At 35.4% G+C, this 25,898-nt stretch overlaps 2 protein-coding genes and 1 long non-coding RNA gene across 7 annotated transcripts in view; 1 reads left to right on the forward strand and 2 right to left on the reverse strand.

Annotated features, from left to right (window-relative positions):
- LOC127833841 (uncharacterized) overlaps positions 1–10,621 on the forward strand; it is a 12,870-nt gene extending 2,249 nt beyond the window's left edge. The window contains exons 3-5 of one of the 2 annotated variants that reach the window (XR_008027623.1): positions 768–887; positions 8,384–8,552; positions 10,111–10,621. Coding sequence is in view for 1 of the 2 variants with exons in the window: in XM_052359332.1 (XP_052215292.1) it covers positions 8,384–8,409 (26 nt within the window). In the remaining variant the exon portion in view is untranslated. The remainder of the gene's footprint in view (positions 1–767; positions 888–8,383; positions 8,553–10,110) is intronic. The other variant, XM_052359332.1, reaches the window with a different exon arrangement.
- Positions 10,622–10,897: 276 nt separating this feature from the next.
- On the reverse strand, positions 10,898–11,868 carry LOC127833854 (uncharacterized). Of its 2 annotated transcripts, none has more exons than XR_008027650.1 (3): positions 11,809–11,868; positions 11,211–11,440; positions 10,898–10,980 (listed from the first exon to the last, which is right to left on the reverse strand). It is a non-coding gene; the product is annotated as an uncharacterized LOC127833854 (long non-coding RNA). The 2 variants fall into 2 exon arrangements; XR_008027649.1 differs by having other exon boundaries at positions 11,211–11,394; positions 11,533–11,868.
- Positions 11,869–17,344: 5,476 nt separating this feature from the next.
- LOC127833836 (uncharacterized) overlaps positions 17,345–25,898 on the reverse strand; it is a 52,390-nt gene continuing 43,836 nt past the window's right edge. For 2 of the 3 annotated variants that reach the window (XM_052359324.1, XM_052359322.1), the window contains 3 exons: positions 25,388–25,517; positions 24,250–24,385; positions 17,345–23,588 (listed from right to left, as the gene is read on the reverse strand). The gene's annotated coding sequence lies outside the window, so the exon portion shown is untranslated. The remainder of the gene's footprint in view (positions 23,589–24,249; positions 24,386–25,387; positions 25,518–25,898) is intronic. The other variant, XM_052359323.1, reaches the window with a different exon arrangement.

Here is a 25,898-nt window from a genome sequence, read left to right on the forward strand (position 1 = left end):
GGCACAACAAGATTATGACGAGCCTAATTCTCGGAGACGGAAAGCCGATATTTATGTTTATGCATAAAAATCGATCCCAGCTAAGCTTGTGCAGTCCGCAGCAAATCAGTGACTAAACTTTCCGCTTTTTTGGATTTTATCGTTAAAACGAATTCTCTTCTGTACGAAAATTAAATTTATGCGGAGAGTGACGTCCCTATTAGCCTTTGCGGACTGCACAGGCTTATCTGAAATGGCATTTTACGCACATGCATTAATCCTAGAATGAGGCCTTAACACGTTTCGGTAAATTGACAAATTAAAACAAAATGCTTCAGATTCGCAAATGTTCGTTGTAGTTATGATATTTGTGCGGAAACATTAATACTGAACATTTACCATGCTTTAAAATATCCATTATATGCATTGTTTGACGTTTTAAAAACCTGAAAATTATAAAGCGTTGCAACGTGAAACAATTGAATAGTTTGTTGGGGTCGTTATATTTTGTGATACAACGAGGATTCACTACCCAATGTATGAGCGCGAATGGCCGAATTGTCTATGCGATAGCATTTTACGCCAGGGACCAGTGTTGCGAGCCCAGTTGGGGGTTACTTTTTTCTTTCTTTAATTTTATTATTTTCTTTTACTGGAGCTTTTTAGATCCAATGTATACATTTAGCAATATAAAGCATTTAATGACAAACGTCATAACATGCCAAAAATCTGTGAAAAGGCCCCTTTAACACTCTTACCTTACTAAAGCACAATTTCTATTCTCAAAGTGGCGTGCGCAGGGCGGGTCTGGTTCCTCCATGGAAGTTGATAAAGTGGACAGCCGGCCCACTTCCGGTCGGTGTCGGCCCTTAACCGCCGGGCCAGACAGATCGTACATCTCTGCAAAGGTAAATGGTCGGTAATTAAAAACAGCCCGTCTTATAGAACATCATACGATACATATTTAGCCCTGGGAAAACCGGACTTAATGCATGTGCGTAAAGTATCGTCCCATATTAGCCTGTGCAGTTTGCTGGATGTTCGCTAATTATTTTACTGCCTTTAAACAAAACATGCCATACAATCAGAAAGTGTCGTCCCTTATTGGTCTGTACAGTTCGCTGGATGGTCGCTAATTATTTTACTGCCATTTAACAAAACATGCCATACAATTCATAAAGTGTCGTTCCATAATAGCCTGTGCAGTTTGCTAGATGTTCGATAATTCTGTTACTGCCTTTAAACAAAAAATGCCATACAATCAGAAAGTGTCATCCTAGATTAGCTTGGGCGAACTGTACAAGCTTATCTTGGACGACACTTGAGTTTACGCGCACAAATTAAGCCCCGTTTTTTTCCGAGCGGTTTTTATTTTAAGTTACGGTGCAATTTTGGATGAATTACAATAACACGTCTTAACCTCTTTGATAATTTTTCTTTCAATAATTATATTAAATTCCTGTCAATATTTCGCATTCCCTTTATTTAAGAACAATATTAATGATCGATCTCTATTAACGCTGAGTATACAACTAAGCCGCAACTGTAAGTGTCCGTACAATATTTGATTAGCATAACCAATGCACCTTTTGAAAACCTAAGGAAATGTCCTAATTTTATTTATAAATATGCCCTGGATCATTTCGCTGGTCTGTTGAGATAGGACATATATTGCAACTCTTTATGAAGAATCTTTGGATTGCGCAAAGCTTTTGAATTAAAACACTGAATTAAGTCGTACTCACGCTACGCCGAAATCGCTGCATGCCTTGTAATTAAGACAGACTCGCCATATTCACGTTCAGATGTCACTGGCTCCGAGCATCAGATATGTAACTGGTTCCGAGCATGTCTCTGATCAAAACATTGCCTTTCTTATAAAAAAAACAACAACATGCGATGCCGTCATTTTGATCGATTATTATTTTCTCAAAAATATGTTTTGTTTCAATAAGAACAACACATACGACTCTAGTCAACATTATTGAGTTATGTCATAGGTTATTGATTGCAAATAATATACATTCATAAATAAACGCTCACAAATATAACCAAAAAAAAACACGACAAGCACGAAGCAGCTTTCGATCATCAAAAAGGAAATAACCGCTCAGATTACTTTAATCAGTCAGTCTGTATGATTTGTCGCAATTGATTGAGCGAAATATAAAACTAAGCATAATTACTTACAAATAAATTATACTGTGGAGTGCAGAAAATTTAAAGTAAATAAATAAAATACTGCTATGTTTATGATAATACATGTCATTGTTTTGTATACTTTAAAATGTTCCCATATATTATGCAAACTTGACTTGATAACAATCACTACATATACATTACTTTGGTATAACGATTTTGTTTATAAAATACAACAAACATTGTTTGGTAGCCGGTCCGAGCATGCACAGTTAGCTGACTTCTCATATTTAAGCAGCCAGTCAGTCCTTTCCAGTACCAGAAGTTAGTTGCTCTTGGTTTCCGCTCAGTACCCTCTTGCTGGACCCGGACTGCGTGTATGACGCCACCAGCCACCGCGCTTGTAGTACGCATGCGCCGCGATGCCGGAAGGAGATCCCACAGAAACCGGATGCACATAGCGGGACCGCGGCGCGGGGCGCTGTTGATGCACAGATGTAAGTATCACGTGTCACAATTCAATGATTGATATTCGCTATAAATCTTTCACACGATGTTCAATGGGGTGTTCGTTTATCGTTTGCTTGCTATCATGTTCCAGCCAGTCCTCTGTTGAGATCACTATCGGGCGCCATGCAGGAAATAGCACTGCAATTAGTTTTTCCCCTTTTCCCATCCCCGATGAAAATTAACAAGCCTCGTTCTGGAAATTCTAGGCTTCATGCATGTGCGTTAGTTGTCATCCCGGATTTACCTGTGCAGTTCGCACAGGCTTATCAGGGACGACACTCTCCGCCTTACCTGGATTGTGCAGTTCGCACAGGCTTATCAGGGACGACACTCTCCGCCTTACCTGGATTGTGCAGTTCGCACAGGCTTATCAGGGACGACACTCTCCGCCTTACCTGGATTGTGCAGTTCGCACAGGCTTATCAGGGACGACACTTTTCGCCTTACCTGGATTGTGCAGTTCGCACAGGCTTATCAGGGACGACACTCTCCGCCTTACCTGGATTGTGCAGTTCGCACAGGCTTATCAGGGACGACACTCTCCGCCTTAACGGATTGTGCAGTTCGCACAGGCTTATCAGGGACGACACTCTCCGCCTTACCTGGATTGTGCAGTTCGCACAGGCTTATCAGGGACGACACTCTCCGCCTTACCTGGATTGTGCAGTTCGCACAGGCTTATCAGGGACGACACTTTTCGCCTTACCTGGATTGTGCAGTTCGCACAGGCTTATCAGGGACGACACTCTCCGCCTTACCTGGATTGTGCAGTTCGCACAGGCTTATCAGGGACGACACTCTCCGCCTTACCTGGATTGTGCAGTTCGCACAGGCTTATCACGGACGACACTTTTCGCCTTACCTGGATTGTCGTTAAGAAGACACTTCCTTTCTATACAAATTTACATTAAAGCGGATTTGAATTGCTTAACACAAAAAACAACAACAAGCGAAACATTCTAAACCGTTATACAGTTCAATTAACCTACACTCTATAAACTGTATATTTAATGTAATTCTTGAAAATAAAATTAAAATTTTTATTAACAATCGTCAAAAGAAAATAGATAAGATGCAATACTTTAATAAAATCAGTTCCAAGTGAATAGCAAATGTATCAAATAATAATACATACCTTACTATATATAGTAACACATTTGTACAGTTGTTCAATCAATTATCATCTTTGCGGGGTCATAATAAATAATCGGCCCTCACGCGAGGGCCATTTATTTATAATCGGCCCACAGAACGTGTGCGCGCGACGTCTTAGTTAACGATGATCAATAACATTAAGCCAAAACTCAACGAAAGACTCGAACATAGTTATTATGACACGTATCACACAATTTGGATAATACAAATATCGATTGAAACTGAAACTTATCTGCACATTAAATTGATGCCTCTTTGTGTATAGCAAAAGACACACTTATGTCGATTACAACTTAAATCATATAACACTAAAATAACAAAGATTTGTAATTCCTTTTTTGGTTATTTCATTCGTTTATCTATACTGATTTGTAATCACACTTTTTTTTATTTTTTGTATCGGATGCTAAACACTGTCACCAAAAACATGATTTATGCAATCGAATGTCGAAGCGATTACAAAATTTTACTTCAATTGAAGCTCCCAATTATGCACGACAATAACACAATCCGAAATACGTTTTGGAATCATTCAATGCTTAAAAAATATTTAATTGTTAAATAAAAATAAAAAACATCCGAATCCGAATTGTTGTCCTTAAATCAAAAGCGTCTAGCTAGTTTCGTCATTGAAATTACATCACATGAGATACGTCATAAATTGCGTAATCAATTGAATGAAAATAAAAGTACGGAAAGCGGGTTCTTCATATATTTTAGTGAGGACCAAAATAGTATGATAGTATGACTCAAAACCTGTAAGTATAGACATTAATACACGACTGATCCGGTCCGAGCAGTCAAACTCGGCCCCAGGTCGCAAACGGCCCTCGGGCTAAAGCCCTCGAGCCGTTATGCTCCCTGCGGGCCGATTATCACTGCCAGGCCCGGCTCAATAGTGTATTATCCTCTGAGTAATTACCTTAAACCAGCGTTATTATAGGAAAAATGACCACCTCTGTCAAAGATAACGCCTTGTAATTTCAATAATAATTAATGATGAACTCATTTAGATGTTTTTTTTTAAAACACTGCATCGCTTTTGTATAAAACAAAATGAGTTCCGCATGCAGAAGAATGTTTTGACAGCTGAGCGCACGAGCTTATTGTGACAATTTTGTAATTAACTTTACTTATTAAAAAGTGGCCCTTTCACATATTGGCATTATTGAAGTTTTTTATTAAATGATTTATATTGATACATGTAAAGATTGAATCTGAAAACTCCAGTAAAAAAATAAACAAGAATAAAATTAAAGAAAGATAAAATACCCCTCAACAGGGCTCGAACCACTCCCTCAACTGGGCTCGAACCACTCAGCCCTTGAGTAAAGTCTATCGCTTAGAACACCCGGACATCCGTGCTTATACCATGAGTGATGTATTTTATACTTTACATAAGCAATCATCGTTGTATTATAAAATATAATAACAACAACAAAAACTTTCCAAATTATTCAATCGTTTCGCGTTGCAACGCTTAATAAATTTTCAGGTTTTTTAAATTGTCAAAAGATGCATATCATTGATATTTGAGAGCATGGTCAATGTTCAGGATTACTATTTCCTCACACATATAATAACTACAACGAAAATTTGCGATTCTGGTCCCTTTAAAGGGGCCTTTTTACGTTTTGGCAAATTGACAAAATAAAAAAAAATGTTTCAGACTCGCAAATGTGTGTTTGTGTTATGATATATGTGGGTAAATTGTAATACTGCACATTTACCATGCTCTAAAATATCCATTATATGCATCTTTTGACGATTTGAGAAACTGAAAATTATAAAGCGTTGCAACACGAAACGATTGAATATTTTGAAAAGTTCTGTTGTTGTCGTTATATTTTGTGAAACTACGAGGAATGCTTTTATCAAGTAAAAAATACATCCCAGCATAGCGTGAGCACGGATAGCCGAGTGGTCTAAATGGGAATTGTTTTACTCCAAGACTCCAGGGGTCAGTGGTTCGAGCCCAGTTGAGGGTTACTTTTTTCTTTTTTTAATTGTATTCTAGATTTTTTACTGGAGATTCTTAGGTTCAATGTTTAAATTTATCAATATAAAGCATTTAATGACAAACTTCAAAACATGCCAAAATCTGTGAAAAGGCTCCTTTAAAAGAAGGTATAAGATTATTTTTCTCTTTTAACGCAAGTATTTGAATTTAACGCACGTTTTTGTCACGAGTTGCCATTTAATATATTTGCCTCATGTTGATACATGCCCGCCCCTTTAAATTGTATGATCGTTTTTTCTGTAATATCTTTAAAAATTTAGTAACGTTAAGTTCTGTATTTTTTTACTGTTTTATGACCCTTAAACCGGTACAGCCCTCTTGATTTCACAGGCTGTCAAGTGACCTTTTTTCAAAAAGTAGGAAAAAATAGGAACTACTTTTGCAAGAAAAGTAGGAAAAAAGTAGGAAAAAGTAGGAACTTTTCCCTCAAAAGTAGGAATACATAATACTAATTTTTTAGACACAGGTCCATGAAACATAGCTTGAAACAGAGCAGGAGTGCCATCACATGTTCTTTATGGATACCCACTTGAAGCTACCTTAAGGGCCGAGAGGATTTCAGCCTTTTGTATCTGTTCCTTGTGTGATGGTTGTACTTGCATACAGATAGATTTATCCCCACCACCCTGAGAGCTGCTTGGCTCTGGGGCACTTCCACGTTTTTGTGAATTATCATGCATGTATTTTATGTTTTCCTTGTGTTTTTATCCATCTGCATGACTTATCAGTTGATTAGCACCAGAATTACAACAAGATGGACTTCATTCAGACATTACAATATCTTGCAAACTCATTGCCGGTATCTCTCTTGCACCATGATCCAAGTGTTTTTCCACTGTTGTCCAACTTCTCCATCCATGAAGGGTTAAACTTTGTTTTCCCACTAGGCATTTTAGCACTTATAGTGCATCTATGATAATTAAGTTTCAAGCAAAGCTACCCTGTTAAAGAAGTATAAGTAGATGCTGTTCATTTTGGTGTATCATCCAATAAGTGGTTAGAGGTCTTCTGTGTATCGATATAAAAATGGTAATATATTGTGCAATAAAAATGGTAATATAGTGTGCATGTTATATCCTTAAGCAGAAGACCAAATTTATTTAGTGATACACCAACTTGTTGTACAAGATTAATACTAGTATATAAAGCAGTGTCAATGCTCTGCTACAGCTACATTGTGAAACCTTTAAATTGACAATAGGGTGCAGTTATAATAACTAATGTTACATTCAAACTCACTGGTCATTGCAGACCAGATTATGCAACTGGAGATAGGACCTTATCACCTGACATCTTTTATGACATCATTGATTGGGCAATGAAACAGTTGCACTACATTGTTTATTCCAGTTTCAAATAATGTTTTTTTCATTACGATATTGATTACTTTGCCGGAGTGTAATAATGCCGTTAAATAATTTTAATACTACGCTGTAACACCTTGAAGTTACCTCACTAACTATGGCATCATTAGACAAGAACTGTGTTTGTCAGAAACACAATGCCCACTATTGCGCCGCTTTGAAATAAAATTTCAATATATTTATTTGGCAGGTTTAGAAAATATCTCCCTTTTAAAGCTTATTACTTCCCTTGGATTGTACTTTTTTACTTTTGACCTTGAAGGATGACCTTCACCTTTCACCACTCAAAATGTTCAGCTCCATGATATACACATGCATGCCAAATATCAAGTTGCTATCTTCAATATTGCAAAAGTTATGGCCCATATTAAAGTTTGCTGACAGACACACAGACAGACAGACAGACAAACAGACTGACAGTACAACTGCTATATGCCACCCTACCGGGAGCATAAAAATGTATCGGGACATTTAGGCTCTGTGCATTTATTTTTAATTACTAAACATGATGTGCCTATGATATCAATAGAACATCATATCTGTTGTCATGTAATACAGAATTTATTACATTATATTTTTAAATGATGAAAACTCAGCAAAGCATCAGTTTTATCTTTTTCCAATAACTTGTGTAATAAATTCCATATTTCATAACCACTCATACAATACATGGTATCTCTATATCTCTACATTCCAAACAGCAATATCATGTAAATATGCATAAGGTTTGGTCAAATTGTTGTCAATAGAGACAAAATAAAACTGGAATAAACAATGGGTGCCCTCAGCTCTTGCATCACTGGGAACTGTGTAAGGTAGTGAAGTCTGCAGTGTACAAATGCTAAGGAAGTAAACAAGGCACTATTGTTACTTAAAAAAAAAAATGTAAATATTTTCAAAAGTTACATAAGAAATAAATATTTATGCTTCCTGAAGAGGTGCTAGAAGACAGTCAGCATGGGTTAATTGTCAGGTCTCATCTAGATGAATGCACATTACCAGGGATACAGTCATGCCATTGATTCATTCATCCTGCAAGTTTACTAAATAAACTCTTAAAAAAAAATATTCTTAATTGAAAATGAAAAAGTAGGAATAGTAGGAAGATTTGGTAAAAAAATAGGAAAAAGTAGGATCCTGATGAAAAAGTAGGAAATAGTAGGAAAAAGTAGGAAAAAGTAGGAAAAAGTATGACCGCTTGACAGCCTGATTTCAGTGACGCGGGATCGCCGGACGATCTAGCTTGCCCGGACGCCAATGTCATGCTCAGTGACAACATCGACCGGATCGCCCTAAGTCTGCACATGCGCAGTGACACACGACCCAGTCGTTCGAACGGCGCAGTTTTCAGTTTCCGAAACAACGAAAATGTGTCCCACTCGGAGGTAGAATTGTTAGACTCCACTAACACGACCGCATCTTTTTGACATTCTATTTCGAGTTTTTTCGGCGTAAGCTGTAATAAGCCAGAATTTCACCCTGACTTGACCTTTGTAAGTGTCTAATAATACTCAAATAAAAGTTCCCGCGGCTAGGTACGAATGAATACACTTCATTTATTCCATTGGCTGATTTGAGTATAACACCAGAACATTGGAAACATATCCGCGTCTTTGTAACACTGTTTTACTGCATGAAACAATTTTATCTCTAATGAAAAGGCTCAATAGATAGAACAGTTTTACAATCAATTTTCGACATAAATACAGTTTGTGCGTTCACCATTTATTTTCAGAGAATTACCAGCGCAAAAGCGTTTATACTAAAGGCTATGTTGTCATATTTAGTACTTACTTGCATTGCATTTCAACCCGCGAGGTTTCGGGTCAATTCGCGGCCATTTGTGAAAGTCAGAGTTTATATACAGTTCATCACCGGAGTTCGCAGAAGGGGTTGCGATCATTGTTTTACACCGGTCTTACTGACAATAACGTATTGACTGTAATGCATTGCATTCCAATCCGCAAGGTATCAAGGTCAGTTTGCGGTCAGTTGCGGAAATCTTTATATAAACGCCGTCTCGTAAACTTTGTGCACTTGAAGTCTGTTTTGATCAGAAAGATATTAAATAAAGATATTCGGCGATATTATTGTGGTATGTCAATCATCGATTTTTAATATGGTTTCAACATTTGCATGATAAGGACCAATTTTGATAAAATTAATTAGAAATATTTATCCACTTAGACCAGTTTATTAAGCATGAGCACAATAATTCACTATACTATAATTATGCAATTAAATAAGATTCGAGTATTGCCGGCTGACCTATATGCACTTGTTTATTTTCATGTTTCTTGTGTTTTTCTATTCTGTAAATATAGATATCTGAGTAATAATATCACATAAAGCAAAATAAGCCACGAAATCTGGCGCAACACCCCGTAATTGATTTGCTTGTGATGTAGCTAAGAACTGCGCAGAAAAAAGGCATCCGCTACTTTTTATCTCATAGAGATAACTTTTGATCGTTCATAAACATCGACCACAATCAACGCCGTATATCTTTTTTAAAGATATTTCTTGTTTATTATGTTCTCAAACAACGTAACGTATTTAGTTGTGTGATGTAAGTGAAAACAAAGAACTTAAAAGTGCATCTACCGGCTACTGATGATAGTATAAGTGACACAAATCATAAAATGTATTATTATTGCAAATATGGACCTTGATCAAATATATCCGTCATACTGCGTACATTATAATAATATAAATAATATACTACATATGTACTAGCTTGCTACAATAACTACTGTTGCTGCTGCTAGTACTCCTAGTATTACTTGTAATAATATTTATAAGGTAAATGAAATATAGAATGCTTCTACAAAATAACAACCGAAACATCTGTTATACTCCCATTACTGCTTCTACCGCTATTGATGAAGTTGCTGCCACTACTACTACAACACCTACAACCACTACTTTTAAAATCACGAACAGGTGCAGTACCTAATACAGACTCAACTCGGAGTTCCCGTACGAAGTACCCAGTTCGATCCCCTTGATATCCGGTCGGCGCAACCAGGCGTCAACACCCGCTGGGTGGTCGAATTGTGTACTACAGCGGATATGACAAAAGCAATACAGTCGGGACTTCAAGCGGGCACGTGCAAGCTGGTGTTTTACCCGCACGATGACATCACTAGACGGGAAACCGCGGCCTATATAAACTACATGGAGGTTGTAAACGCGCATGCAGTGATAGCGAATTCTGCTGATTATTCAGTGTGCGGGAAACTTAAAACACGCAGTTTCCAGCGGTTTATGCCACTCGCAACCTTAAAGCTATCATGAAGATCAATAAATGGAAGTGACTTTTTGAAACTATGTGACTATGTTCTTATGTTTATTTATGTCATTTGGAATATGTACAATAACATGTACCAGAAATGACTCGATTTTTTAAGTCAGGTACAGATTGAAGTGGGAAACTTACATAACCGTCATTTCAATTCAAACATACACATACCTTAAAGACAAAAATACGCTTTCCTTTTGTTGTTTAAGTTTTTGTTTGTTTTAAATACTTATGAATAGAATACATGTATTGGTAATAATAACTTGTAACATATTGAATCATTTCCCACTTCAAACACAAAGTTATATCATGTATACATTAAACAGATTTAGAACAAATATTTATCAGCTTTGTTGTCAAGACATTTTATTTTAAGCCCTCCCCGTCAGACAAATTTTGTAGACACATTTGTGGACGGACCTACAAACTGACAGACAGACATGATGATGGACAAAGGGTTAGGGACCTACCAACTGACAGACAGACATGATGATGGACAAAGGGTTAGGGACCTACCAAATGACAGACAGACATGATGATGGACAAAGGGTTAGAGACCTACCAACTGACAGACAGACATGATGATGGACAGAGGGTTCGGGACCTACCTACTTACAGGCAGACATGATGATGGACAGAGGGTTCGGGACCTACCTACTTACAGGCAGACATGATGATGGACAGAGGGTTAGGGACCTACCTACTTACAGGCAGACATGATGATGGACAGAGGGTTAGGGACCTACCAACTGACAGACAGACATGATGATGGACAAAGGGTTAGGGACCTACCAACTGACAGACAGACATGATGATGGACAGAGGGTTAGGGACCTACCAACTGACAGACATACATGATGATGGACAAAGGGTTAGGGACCTACCAACTGACAGACAGACACGATGATGGACAGAGGGTTAGGGACCTACCTACTTACAGACAGACATGATGATGGACAGAGGGTTCGGGACCTACCTACTTACAGACAGACATGATGATGGACAGAGGGTTAGGGACCTACCAACTGACAGACAGACATGATGATGGACAGAGGATTAGGGACCTACCTACTTACAGACAGACATGATGATGGACAGAGGGTTCGGGACCTACCTACTTACAGGCAGACATGATGATGGACAGAGGGTTAGGGACCTACCAACTGACAGACAGACATGATGATGGACAGAGGATTAGGGACCTACCTACTTACAGGCAGACACGATGATGGACAGAGGGTTAGGGACCTACCAACTGACAGACAGACATGATGATGGACAGAGGATTAGGGACCTACCTACTTACAGGCAGACATGATGATGGACAAAGGGTTAGGGACCTACCTACTTACAGGCAGACATGATGATGGACAGAGGGTTAGGGACCTACCAACTGACAGACAAACATGATGATGGACAGAGGGTTCGGGACCTACCAACTGACAGACAGACATGATGATAAACAGAGGGTTCGGGACCTACCAACTGACAGACAGACATGATGATGGACAGAGGGTTAGGGACCTACCAACTGACAGACAGACATGATGATGGACAGAGGGTTCGGGACCTACCAACTGACAGACAGACATGATGATAATCAGAGGGTTAGCCACCTTTATCAGAATACATCTCGTAACACACAGTCGTGTGTTTTGTTTTTGATCCATACAAACAAAACAATGTATTTGATTGTGTAACATTATATACAATACACAAATATGACATGACACACATATAATATTTATACTATAAAAACAGCATGTTAAGTATATCTGCAAAACAAGATTTTGGTACCAAATATATATTTATAACTTATTATGAACCATAATATCTTTCCCTATACCAATTTTGTTTACACCGTATACAAATTACAATATGTGATTTTTAAAGGCCCAGCTCTGGAAAAACGGGTCTAAATGCATGTGTGAAAAGTGTCGTCCCAGATTAGCCTGGGCAGTCTGCACCCGCTTGTCAGTGCATGTGTGAAAAGTGTCGTCCCAGATTAGCCTGGGCAGTCTGCACCTGCTTGTCAGTGCATGTGTGAAAAGTGTCGTCCCAGATTAGCCTGGGCAGTCTGCACCCGCTTGTCAGGGATGACACTTTTCACTTCAATTGTATCAAAAATTAACCCGGAAAGTATCACCCCTGATAAGCCAGTTCAGACTGCACAGGCCTATCTGGCACTACACTTTACGCACATGCATAAAGCCCAGTTTTTCCCAGAGCCAGGCTAAAATAAACAATTCAAACTTTTCCCCCAACATTGTTTCATTAATAAAATCGTACATTAAAACAAACACAAATAATAACAGTCATACTGATAAGGAAAGAACAGATGGCGAGTTATACAATTCATTAAGACAGCAAGTTAAAGCAGTAAAGAATCCCCCGAAAAGGGCAATAGATACAAAACTCTTGTTGGAAATTTCGACTTATGCAATTCATCGTAAAAGTAAGTTACAGCGGTAACGAATCCCCCGAGATAGGCAATATATACAAAACACTAGTTGGAAATTGTGACTTATGCAATTCATGATGAAAGAAAGTTACCACATATACTTTAACGGAATGAAGATAGTGGGCATTATACACATATTGATACAGGAAAGTTGATTTTTTACCTATTTTAAAAAAGAGCTAGATTGCTAAATATGTGATTTTATCAATTGACGTAAAATAACACATCAAGCAATATTCTATAGAAAAGTATATGGATGAAAATAATCCTTATACATGTATCACACAGGGCTAGAATAATTTGTTTTTTGTAAAAACCTACTGAATAGTGGCAAGATTTAGCATTTGTTAATATATACTGTTATCACTCCAAACAAAATCGTTGTTAAAGCACAAACAATGTATATGTGTGTTTCAATTACTCAAAATGCTTTATAAAATAGTCATTTTTGGAAAAATGTTGTGTTTTATGACGTAATGAGAAATAACAACAAAGCCAAACCAACTATTTTCTATACATATCTCACCAGCTTGATTAGTAAATAGCAGAACCATTAAAATATTAACAACTGTTAACGTATATATATATATTTGCCTTGCTTTGGAAGAAAAGGCGTAATCATGTGTATGTAAAGTGTCGTCCCAGATTAGCCTAAGCAGCACAGGCCTATGAGGGACGACACTTTCCTCAAAACCAACCAATCTTCATTTTATTTAACTTTTTCACACAGTGTGATTGCCTTTTAATATTTAACTCTTTTGACATTATATCACCATCACGCCCAAAAAATGACGTCATTTCACTGTAAAAAGGTTGCAATTATGGAACTTGTTCACTGTTATTTTTCAGTATCAGTTGTAATTCATCGATGTTCCCATAATTACTTTTTTTTCTTCAAACATTAGGATGAGCGACAATTAATCTGGTTGCATTTAATGTATGTGTAGCATATTCTGATTATTATATGGTAGTATTTAACAGTTTAAGTACATACACAACGTGGGGTAAATTTCTCGCAAAATAACGCAGCAATTTAAGCATAACTACATTTTAGTAAATCTCAATTGCCATAAGTGTCGTCATGAATAATAACCACACAGTTATAACCACTTTGCTTTGAAATAATAAACCAGAATAACTTCGTGTTTTATTTGAATGGTACAAGCCGGACGTTGACATTTCCGGTTGAAACGCGCAAGAGAAAATGCTCGAAGCAGACTAGTAATATTATTCCGCATAAAATAAATTTTGGCTAGCAAGAGACTTACATTAAATGTAAAATACCATTAATGCGGAAATCGTCGTCCTTGGTAAGCCTTTTTTTCGGATAGCATAGGCTTATCTGGGACGACACATTACGCACATTCGTTAATTCCCGTTTTTCACTGATGGAAGCTCATTAATAATTTGTTTAGTTTACAGTGCAAAAATACTAAAAAACTAAGTAATAGTTTAATTTTGTTAAATATTTGTATATTTAAATTTTTGTTTTATTGATATAACTAATGTATGTATTCGCTTTATCGCGATTTCATTATCTCATAATTATGTTGTAAAAATGTAGTCGGAAACGTTCGTTTGTAAGTTATATGCAAGTGTTGACATTTTCCGACAAAAATGCCAGTATATAATAACTACTTTATGTATCAAGTAAGCAGTTATGTTTAGTATACAAGTACAATTAAGCCTCGATATGAGAAAACGGGGTTTATTGCATGTGCGCAAAGTGTCGTCCCGGATTAGCCCGTTCAGTTCGCACAATCAAACCAAGGAGGACACTTTCCGCTTTTATGGAAATTTTCGTCGAAAGGAATCTCTTGAACACGAAAATCCCGTATATACCGGTAATGAAAGTACGAACTGCACAGATTAAACTTCAACGAAAATGTAAGCCCATGCAGTAAGCCCCGTTTTTCCAGAACGAGGCTTAATTGCATCGTGATTAAATACAATCGCCGGACTTAAGTCTCTGCGAAAGAGCTTAACCATTAAGACAGCGATATTAATTCTGAGAATTATTCGGTTTTACGTACAGAACGAGTCTAAAATAATTGATGCAGCAAACAGTAGCTTGCGAATTCCGTTGAGGAATTTCTACGTCGACACATGGGAGGAGGACCGCCACAGATATAGCTTCCAATTGAATGAATATGCTTTGTTACAGTTGGTAAAATGTTTTGAGTTTAACAATAAGCCTTTTAGAAAAATGGCATTTATTGTTTACAATAACTGAACATGTTATTACAAAACCATACTGTTTTGAATAGTCGTAACTAATTACAACATCAAGTACAACGATTAAATAAAATACGTCTTACCCGGGATTCAAATCCGAGCCCACTGTAAGCAAAAGATAATGCGCTACCACTGAGATACGCTGGCTTTTAATGAAATTATGATTTTTTTTCAAGCAATGTAACATTAATGAAAATATAAACTTTTTTCAAGTAATGTAACATACAAGTCGTGATATTTAATTCAATATAAACTAATAATTGTAAAAAATACGGTATTTTACAACTTATCTTTTTTCGTCATTCGTGGTTGACAGTCCCTTTAAATGTCGTCCTAGATTATAGCTTGTGCAGTCCGCAGTCCGGATTTTCGTTTAGAAGAGACTTCCTTTAAACGAAAAATATCATAAAGACGTAAAGTATCGCCCAACATTAGGATGTGCGGACTGCACAGGCTAATTTCTGTGACGACTTATTACGCACATGAGTTTAAGGGCCTTTTCACAGAATTTGGCAAGTATTGAAGTTTGTCATTTAATGCTTTATATTGATAAATGTAAACATTGGATCTAAAAAGCTCCAGTAAAAAACAAGAATACAATTGAAGAAAAACAAAGTAACCTTCATCTGGGTTTGAACCACTGACCCCTGGAGTAAAAGTCTAACGCTTAGACCACTCGGTCATCCGTGCTGAAACAATTAGTGATTTATTTTATGCTTATGCTTTATATAAGCAATCCTCGTAGTGTCCAAAAACATAACGACAACAACAGAACTCTTCAAATTATTTAATCGTTTCACGTTGCAACGCTTGATAATTTTCAGGTTTTTAAATCGTCAATAATGGACATTTTAGAGGATGGTTAATTTTCAGTATTACTGTTCCCTCACACATATGATAATTACAATGAAAATTTGCGAATCTGAACCATTTTTTTATTTTGTCAATTTACCAAAACGTGAACAGGTCCCTTTAAGCCCTGTTTACCCGGAACGATACTCATATATTAACCCATTTATGCCTAGCGTCTAGAAAAAACGCCTTGGCAAACAGCGTAGACCATGATGCGGCGTCTCATCAGGGTCTGCGCTGTTTGCTTTTAGGAATTTCTGTAAGCAATATTCTAAATATAGAAATAAATATACTAGACATTTCTAATTTTGGAAATAAATTGATCCAATTTAGAAGGATGGGAGAGTCCACTAGGAATAAATGGGTTATTAAAACACCTGCCTATTCAGAGTTCAAACAAACTTTACAAAAATCGTTTCTTATGGAAATTATACCGTTCTCAAAACATTAACACACGTACTGATCAAACAACGTAAAAGGCACAAAGTCGCTCACCTCACAAAGATACAAAGGAACTGACCTGTTGTTTGCAGCCCAAGATAGCATAAGAACAAATGTTGTGACCAAGTCCTATGAAAAGGGAACTATAAATGTAACTTTAAGAGTGCTAACAAGTATTATTGCCATATAAGGAAAAATGCCCCGGACCATAGAGGTCATGTGTTTAAACCAACCGGAAAAATTTAGAGTGTTAACAAGGCAAATGTTGACGCCACACAACGCACGCCGGACAAAAGACGATCGCAAAAGCTAACCATAAGCACATTGTGCTCAGGTGAGCTGAAAAGGACTCGAAAATTACCAATTGTGAAGTTTCTAGTTAATATCTCTCAATAAGCATTGTTATCTGATGTTTATTGATATTTCTTGTTTCTATTCATGCGATAGCTGATGACGCTTACTAAATGTTTTACTTATAAAGGAAATAATATTCAGTGACTAAGCGTCATTTCCATCAATTGGAAATTATGTGTTTTTTTCGCATGGATTTTGTTTGGTGTACATGTGTTTTAAAATACTGTTGATATAATACTGAAATATCAGTACATAAGAACAAAAGTAACTATGCGAATGTCTTGATTTAAATGTATCTAGCCGGTCTGTCTTTAATGTCTGCATATTTGTCCGTCCGTCTGCTTGTCGTACTGTCAAACTGTCCTTAAACATGTTTCGCAGTGACTCGGTGGAAATGGTGTCCGCCTAGCGTTCGTCATTACTAAGCTTTCTCAAGGAAACAATATATAAACTAAAAACAGCGGGAGTGTTATTTGTCTTTGCGCTGAGAATTGAACATGGAGATTTGGACAAAGTAACTACAACTCAGAAAAAAGGGTTATGGTTTTGTTTATTGCTTTAACATGATTTGGTTCCACATACAATCTCTAATGAGGATATATCTTAAGGAACTGTCGTCATTCTGATTTTTATCAACTTTTAAATGAGCCGCGCTTTCGGAAAAAGGGTAGTAATGCATGTGCGTAAAGTGTTGTCCCAGATAAGCCCGTGCAATCCTAACATTCTGCTGGTAATCACCGGCGACACTTTCCGAAACTTGATTTCGCTAAAAAAGATACTTCTTGAAAACGAAAAATTTATTAAAGCGATAACTGTCGTCCCAAATTAGCATGTGCGGACTGCCAATCTGGGACAACACTTAGACAACATGCATTAAGTCACACTTTATCAGAATGCGGCTCAAATGGGCTGAATGACCGACATAAAAGGACAGGTATTAAGTGTTAAAACATGGCACTTTGAATGTTATACGAAATATATAGTATTATACATAAGTACGTATATACATTGAATAAATTGTAAAGAAAATCAACAAAAACTAATTTGACTGTACACGGTATTTTTTCTAAAAGAATAAGCATTTCGTCAACATGAAGTGAGTATATACAAATCTTATGATATGGGTTTTGTTAAAAAATACTTTGCTTTATTGTACTATATATGCATCACGACGTTAATTATATTTCCAGTATTTCAAATTAATTATATACTTCGTCATGAGAAACCTTACCTATTTAAAAGACCTTTCTAGTTTAAAATATTATTATCTGTTCTTAAACTAAACGTGTTTCTTTTTATTTTAAGAAAAAGAATGTTAATATTTTGTTTTTCTTTGTTGGTATACCTGACATAAATATTCTGCAGTATTTTTCCGACGAAACAATTGATAACTTTTTAGTTAACAACGTGTCGTTTATTTTTTATTTAAGCACTTAACTGAAGTACTTTACTTGTTGACATCTACAAAAAATGTATAATAGTTTATTCAACTTGTGTACAAAAGTAAACTTGTTGTTTTTTATAATTGAATTTGTTAAAGTATTTCACTGTTTTCATTCATATGTTCACATAATTTTCATTTTATCCATCTTTTAGATGCAAAGCTTGTGTAATTTATCATATTAAACTTACATATAGTACAGATGTATATCAAATGACTGGTGTGTGCTTGTGGGAAAGAGAAAACCATACTTTAAATTAAAATACCTTGTTATATGCCTTGCTTTTCATTTCATACAATTCAAATTAAGACCCTACTTGAAAATGTGTTTACTTGTTTTGTAAAAATATCTTAAGATAAATTGTATATGATCGAAAGAACAATTAAAACTGGTTAATGAAAATAAGTCAATTACAAGTCAACGGAGAGTGATGTAATATTGTTAAAATTGTCAAAACTGTCATTCTCTCTATCTCGATAAAGATATGTTATATTCTTAAAAAACAAATTCAAAATTGTCTCCCTTGTTGAAATAGATTGTGTGTACCTTACAACTTGTTATGTTATTAATTTAAAGTGTGAATGAAAACAGTGAAATACTTTAACTGATCGAACAACAATAAATTATTTATTTACACTGACAATTCATTTGTTGTTCAGTTATTATAAATGTAAATGGCTAAATGTCAACAAAAATTTCGTCAAGCTTTGAACACGTTTAAGAACATCAAAATGTGGTCTGGTAAATGAGGAACTACATTATATACATACATTTAAGCTTGTCAGAATGTGGTCTTGTAAAAGCGGGTCTACATAATAAACATATAAGGAAAGCATTATTGTGTCCGAATGCAAACACCAACACCAAGGATGAGCAATAAAAATGTGATCTTGTAAACAAGGGATAACTGAACTATATTTACATAGTATTTTTATTTGAAAGTACAACACACTTTAACTGTACATCAGTATTCGAACTTGAATCAATGGCGATCTACTTTACTCAGAGTGCAAGACAATTCTTAAATCATCAAACAGCACATCACTTACATAAACATGTATATCTCTGTAAGTCACATAAACTTAAATATTTCCATAACAAATTAAAATTGAAAGCAATAACTTTAACATAAAATAAATGCATCATTTTGGAAACACTCATAATCATTCCATTTTTTAAAGATCATTATGATCCAAATTAACAAAAAATATAGATAATGTGATATATAAGACATAACTAAAAGTGGATCAAACTTCACTGTTTTACAGCCATTTTTTTCCCGGCTACTCTCCAGTTAAATGTTAACCACCATCTGTCAAAATCTGATAATAAAGTTTCTAACCTTTAATAAAAAATGTTTTTCTTACCACATATTCAAAGGCCTATTGCAGATTCAGTCATGAGAAGTGAATATATACAAAATCAAATCAATAAATGAAGTTGATTTATTAAGTGAGTATAGTATTATGTAACCTCTGCGGACAAACCACTGGTTATAAATGATAAACAAACACATAGGTTGTGTAGTAAGCTTTGTCAAAGCATACAGCAACAATGCATGCGGGCGAGAATAAAGACACTTACACATTCAATATGCTAGACATTATAAATGTATTAAAATTAACTTAACAGACACCAGGTTACAGTCTATAGAAATATTTAAACTTTTACCTTTAAAATACCCTGAACAGTAATCTCAGAACTTGAAGATATTTATATAAGTCAGACATGTGCATAACAAATAATGCCATAAATTGGTAAGTCTCTGCTCAATATGAGGTACTCAAGTATTTGAAAACAGACCTTGGGACAGTACATAGAGGTTATACACGCTTTATTTACAAATGCAACATGTTTATTTGGAGTAGGCCAACACATTAAGACATGATTAAAACAAGAGCACTGCCTTGCGGGTACAGACCGCTCATCTATTTTTCTTTTAAAGGTGAAGGGTCCTATCTCAATACTTCAATCACAAAGGAGGGAGGGGTGGAGTGTAGGTGTGTGGTCATTTATTACATTATCTTAAAAAAATAAGAAAACAATTCAAAAACAAACATTTTTTTTTGGTGGGGGGGGGGGGTATTCTTGAGTGGGATGGTTGGACGGTATTTCAAAAATAAAATTAAAATTTTTTTTTTTTTTTTTTAACCATGTTAAAATAAAATAAAAAAAAATTGGGGGGGGGGGGCGGTGGAGGGTATAGTGTAAGGGTGTAGTCATTTATTAGATGATCTTTAAAAAAATGAAAAAAAAAATTTTGGATGGGGATTCTGGGGTTGGGGTGGGCTTTTAGAATGGTTTGGGTGGAGTCCATTTTGGTATGTCAGGTAAGAGTTCTTATGTCAAAGTATCAATCAAATCTTATCATAAATAAAGAAGTTATGTCAATTTTAGCAAAATTTAATAATTTGACCTTGATAGTCAAGGTCAATCAAAGGTCAAGGTAAAATTCAACTTGCCAAGTACAGTACCCGCATGATAGCATGAAGTTATTTGAAGTTTGAAAGCAATAGCCTTGATACTTTAGAAGTAAAGTGGATCGAAACACAAAATTTAACCATATAATCAAAGTTACTAAGTCAAAAAAGGGCCATAATTCCTTCAAAATGACAACCAGAGTGATGCAACTTTGCCTGCACAGTCCCCTTAACATAGTTAGTAAGTGTTGCAAGTATAAAAGCAATAGCTTTGATACTTTAGGAATAAAGAAGACTTAAACACAAAACTTAACCAAATTTTCAATTGTCTAAGTATAAAAGGGCACATAATTCTGTCAAAATGCCAGTCAGAGTTATCGTACTTTGCCTGCCCTGTCCCCTCATGATAGTAAGTAAGTGTACCAAGTGTGAATGCAATAGCGTTGATACTTTCTGAGAAAAGTGGACCTTAACACAAAACATAACCGGACGCCGACGCCAAGGTGATGACAATAGCTCATTATTTTTTTCAAAAAATAGATGAGCTAAAAGTGCATCTAGTACTACAACTATAGTTCATTATTAACATGCTTGAATGGTACCAATCGTTAATCATGTATACACTTCATGTATACACATTAAAGCAAAATGTTTATTTTCTTTCAAACGTATCAATATGATATGTTTGAAATATGACATAAAATTAATATACATAAAGCTTTTTTTTTATATGTTCAACAACAAAACATTTATGGTTCATGAACTAAATTTAATATTAATGTCAACAACCACACCATTTAGGAAAATCTGGTCTTAGACATTTGCTGAAGTTTTTAATATAGAGATTAAAAGAGGCATTTTGTGCCAAACATTCACTTATAATCGTCATAATAACATGTTATATTTTATTCTACAAATTCCATTAGACTTATTGGTGAATATCATGTGAATAATTTGAAATACATGTACTGTATGAATTTACTTGTTATGTTGAGATGTGAACACATTAATTTTCTTACAAGGGAGACAACTTTTTTAAGCAAATGACATTGCTCTAACCTGAAAAGAAAAAAACAACAACTGCACTTCTTAGCAATTGCAAGCATATTACATAACTCTCTCTTGATTTGTAATTTAGTGATTTACGTTTTGAGATAATAATTATTCTTTAGAATGTAAAACATAATGAAACAAATCTTTTAAATACTTGGTTAACTTTGAAAACTAAAAAGCATTGCATCTAACAACCTGTTCCTATTGCTAACTTTCAGAATCTGTTATCCTGTATAAATGTTTTAACAGGAGCTAAATTGTTTGTGTAACCAAAAATCTACAAGATGTACCGTTTACAAATGATGTGTACAAAGGAGTGAAAACAAGTTTATCTCATCAAAATGGCAACAATATATGAGTTATTTACATCGAACATACAATTATTTTAAAATTGCTCTATATATCAGTTGCAAAATTTACCATCATACAGTGATAAAACATTTATTTTTGGTAAGGTTAGTACCGGTAAGTGAGTTGAGAGCATGAAAATCCGGTCTTCAAAATGTGTATATACACAAATGTAAGACATAAAACATATATTATGTCCGAACACAATTGTCAACATTTATGAGCATGTAAATAATGTATATAACAACAAAAAATAGACAATAACAATCACAACTTTGGCTATTATTCATGAAGTTGGCTTTATCATAATTATTTAATAAATTTATTTTTAAATGCTCAGTTTCAAAACATTTAAAGCATTCCAAATAAAGAACAAGTAATTATCTTATAATTTAACAAACAATCTCCATTCAAATCAATAAAGTTTAAGATGTAAATACAGAAATGACAATTGAAAGATTAAATTAAATAATTTGGTCTACATTCAACTTATATTAATTTCAAATACTGCCATACTTAACAAGATTCTTGATAAAATACGGACCCAAATGAGCAAACTTAGTAAGATTATTGTATACAAAAAGACATACAGATCAAATCGGAAGCCTCAAACTCTCAACCTTTCTGCACAGTTATTTTAGCTAGCATTTCTATATTGCATGTAAAAACAGAAAACTGAAACATGCTTATTACATAAACAGAATCCAATACATATTTTGTGATTGCGTCCAAGTAACCAGCATCATTTAAACAGCTATGAATTATCTCAAGCTCAATGATGAAAGAATGTCTGAAGTAAAATTTATTTTCCATGCATATAAAGTTATCAGATGCAAGTTTCGTAATACAAACAAAGTAATTATATAGACGTGCAATATGTGGGCTTAAAGTATTACTTAACATACACGCCTTTATCAAGTTACCTTAATCTCATTATACTTAAAAACATTTAACATATCTCATCAATTGTTAATGACTGACAGCATCAAAGTTTCCATAATACATGACAGATTGTTTTTCTTCCAACAAACCATGGCTGGTCTAATTAATATATGGCTTTTCGCATGATTTGTTGTGCTTTTTCATTCTGCCATTTCAATCTGAACAAGGTTATTCATTGTCCACCCATCACAAAATCCAAAGATGAGACCTGTCAGAGTAAGTGCTTAACCCTTAAAGCGCTGGAGCTGAATTTTAAAGGCCTTTGCAAACAGTTTGGATCCAGATGAGTTCTGTGGCGTCTCATCTGGATCCAAACTGTTTGCTATTCTGATAGTATTCTTTGAAAAAAATTGAAGAAAATGCTAATTTTAGAAATTCAGCAGACGACATTTTAGCAGATGACAAATTACCCAGCATGCAAAGGGTTAACAGACCACGAGGTCTGTAGAGACTGGCACATCTTAAACAGTATTTATGTCTAAGCTTCCATGATTTGACTGGGGTCAATATGGTAACAACTGCTGCAACAGGCTTTGTTGCTGATTGGTCAGTTTGATTTCGTCAATTGGCGTCTGAAAAAAGAAAGATGTAATACAGTTTGTCCTTCTATTGTAGAAACCAAAGGAAATAAAGAACAAGCACAGAACTTCCACAGGGTGGTTCGAATGATCTGATTTGAATCCATAGAGGAAATGATGGCTCGATTGGTCCTGGTCGGTTCGCGTACTACTTAAGAGTATTCAAGGTTCTCTTAAAGTATACCACAATATACCCAGGGTACAAAAAATGCGCTTTAAGTCACCCGGCCAATATTAGGCTGTACCCGAATTGTTTATAAAGATACTTTTTGCTATCGGACAAATATTAACTAATCATAAATAACAATAAGGAAGGGCCTACTAGATGATGGCCCCAAAAATATGCATTTGGCGAGAGTTTTTCTGAGAAAACTCAAATGACTTGTATGAAGTAAGAGAAAGGTTTTCTACTTGTGTCTCAAAACTCAATTTATATCAAAGAAATTATGAAACAAAATACACAAGTAGGAACGTTTGCATTATGGTAAATAAATTTGGTTTCATCACACAAGAAGCAATACTTTTCAAGGTTACACTAGACACAAAATTTGACAGCTGGATTGATGTATCGACGGACAAGGGTGAATCTACATGCACACACACATCTCTGAATTAGTGGGCATACCAAAAATAAACACATGACTTGAAAACTCACCCCTAGATTGCTCTGCATTATGTTCATAGACTGATGGTTCAGAGGCCAGAATCTCGAGACGATGACTACTGTCGGTTCATGTACTGTGACTGCTAATGCATCCAGAACAAAATCAACGCTTTGTTATCCGGTTTTCCTGGAAATAAAGTCAATCATGTGCCAAATGAAACAAGAGCACTGCATAGCGGCTGCCAACTCTTGGCTGCGAAAGCTTGTCAGAATTTTTTTTAGAGGTCACATTGACCTTGACCTTTGACCTAGTGACCCAACAATAGATGTGTTTGTCAGAAACACAATGCCCCCTACTGTGCCACTTTGAAATAAAATTTTAATTTATCATTTGGCAGGTATAGCCATCATCTCCCTTTAAAGCCATATTACTTCCCTTGGATTTTGTAGACAGTTAAAAATGACCAAGCCAGAACATCACTGACAACCAAGGCCTGTGGTTTAAAATAGATCATAGCTAGAGTTTTTTTTCTTTTTCATAAAATTTATTTATCACGTACCTTGGGGTGTAAAGCTCCCCAAGTATCTGCTTAAAAGACTTAAATGAATTATTAATGTTTAAATTATTCCAGTCTTTTCAGGTCTGCACGTACATGTACGTAATGAAATGAATAAATAGATCTAGAGAAATAGTAATGATACACAGTCACCAACCTAAATGTTGCGGATCTTAATAAGTTCTTGCTGATGCCCTATGATAGTGTCATTTTCTTCACTGATAAAGATGGATCTTTATTTGCAGATAACGATGGATCAATGTTAAATAAATGGGTTAAAGAATTTGCAATATATTTTAATAGATAGAATTACAATGGAAATAGTACAGTTCATGGAATAACATACAATAAATACACAATCTGTGAACAAATCCCTTTAAAATCATACACTTTCTTACTTCCATGACCATCCAAGCCCATAGACCATACAAATAACCCCCAGGTCAGTACAGGGGCAATGTGCGGGCCATCCTCAACATGGTAAGAAGAGGCAGAGTGAAATAAAACGAAAAATAAATCAAAGCAAAGTTATATGTATCAATATGCTTACATATATTTTGATAAAATATAACAAGTAAATATTAAATGGTTGAAAATAAACTAAATTTATACAGACATGTTTGCATTCATACTTCTTTATAGTTTAATGCATATGCACCAGTGTTGTTGATGTATTGCGTACGACTGCTGCTGCATCTGTTGTTGCTGCTGCGCTGACTTGGCTTGATTGCTAGGATACTGCTTGACACTGAACACAAACCACTGGAAAACAATTATATATATATATATATAAACAATAGGCCTATGACCAAGTTTCATCAAGATTCAATAACAACTCATGCTTCTAGATTGGTAACAAGCATGATCCCAAACATAAGGTGATCGCAATTTCTCACTTTGAGAACTTCGTGCTCAAATCAACTCAAATGATCATTAAATGTGTTGATTTGCAACACGTAACATTTAGGATTGTTCTGGGTGTAATAGTCATATGGGCTATTCCTGATGCAATCAATGAAAAGCTACTTACACTATTACTGGCTTGTGCTTTGTTTACCAATAAGACTATAATCACATAGTTGATAGGTCACAATTGGTCATTAAAGTTGATATACAGCTATCGAAAACAGAAAAATTCATCTT

This window comes from Dreissena polymorpha, chromosome 6 (assembly GCF_020536995.1).
Source record: "Dreissena polymorpha isolate Duluth1 chromosome 6, UMN_Dpol_1.0, whole genome shotgun sequence".
NCBI lineage: Eukaryota > Metazoa > Mollusca > Bivalvia > Myida > Dreissenidae > Dreissena > Dreissena polymorpha.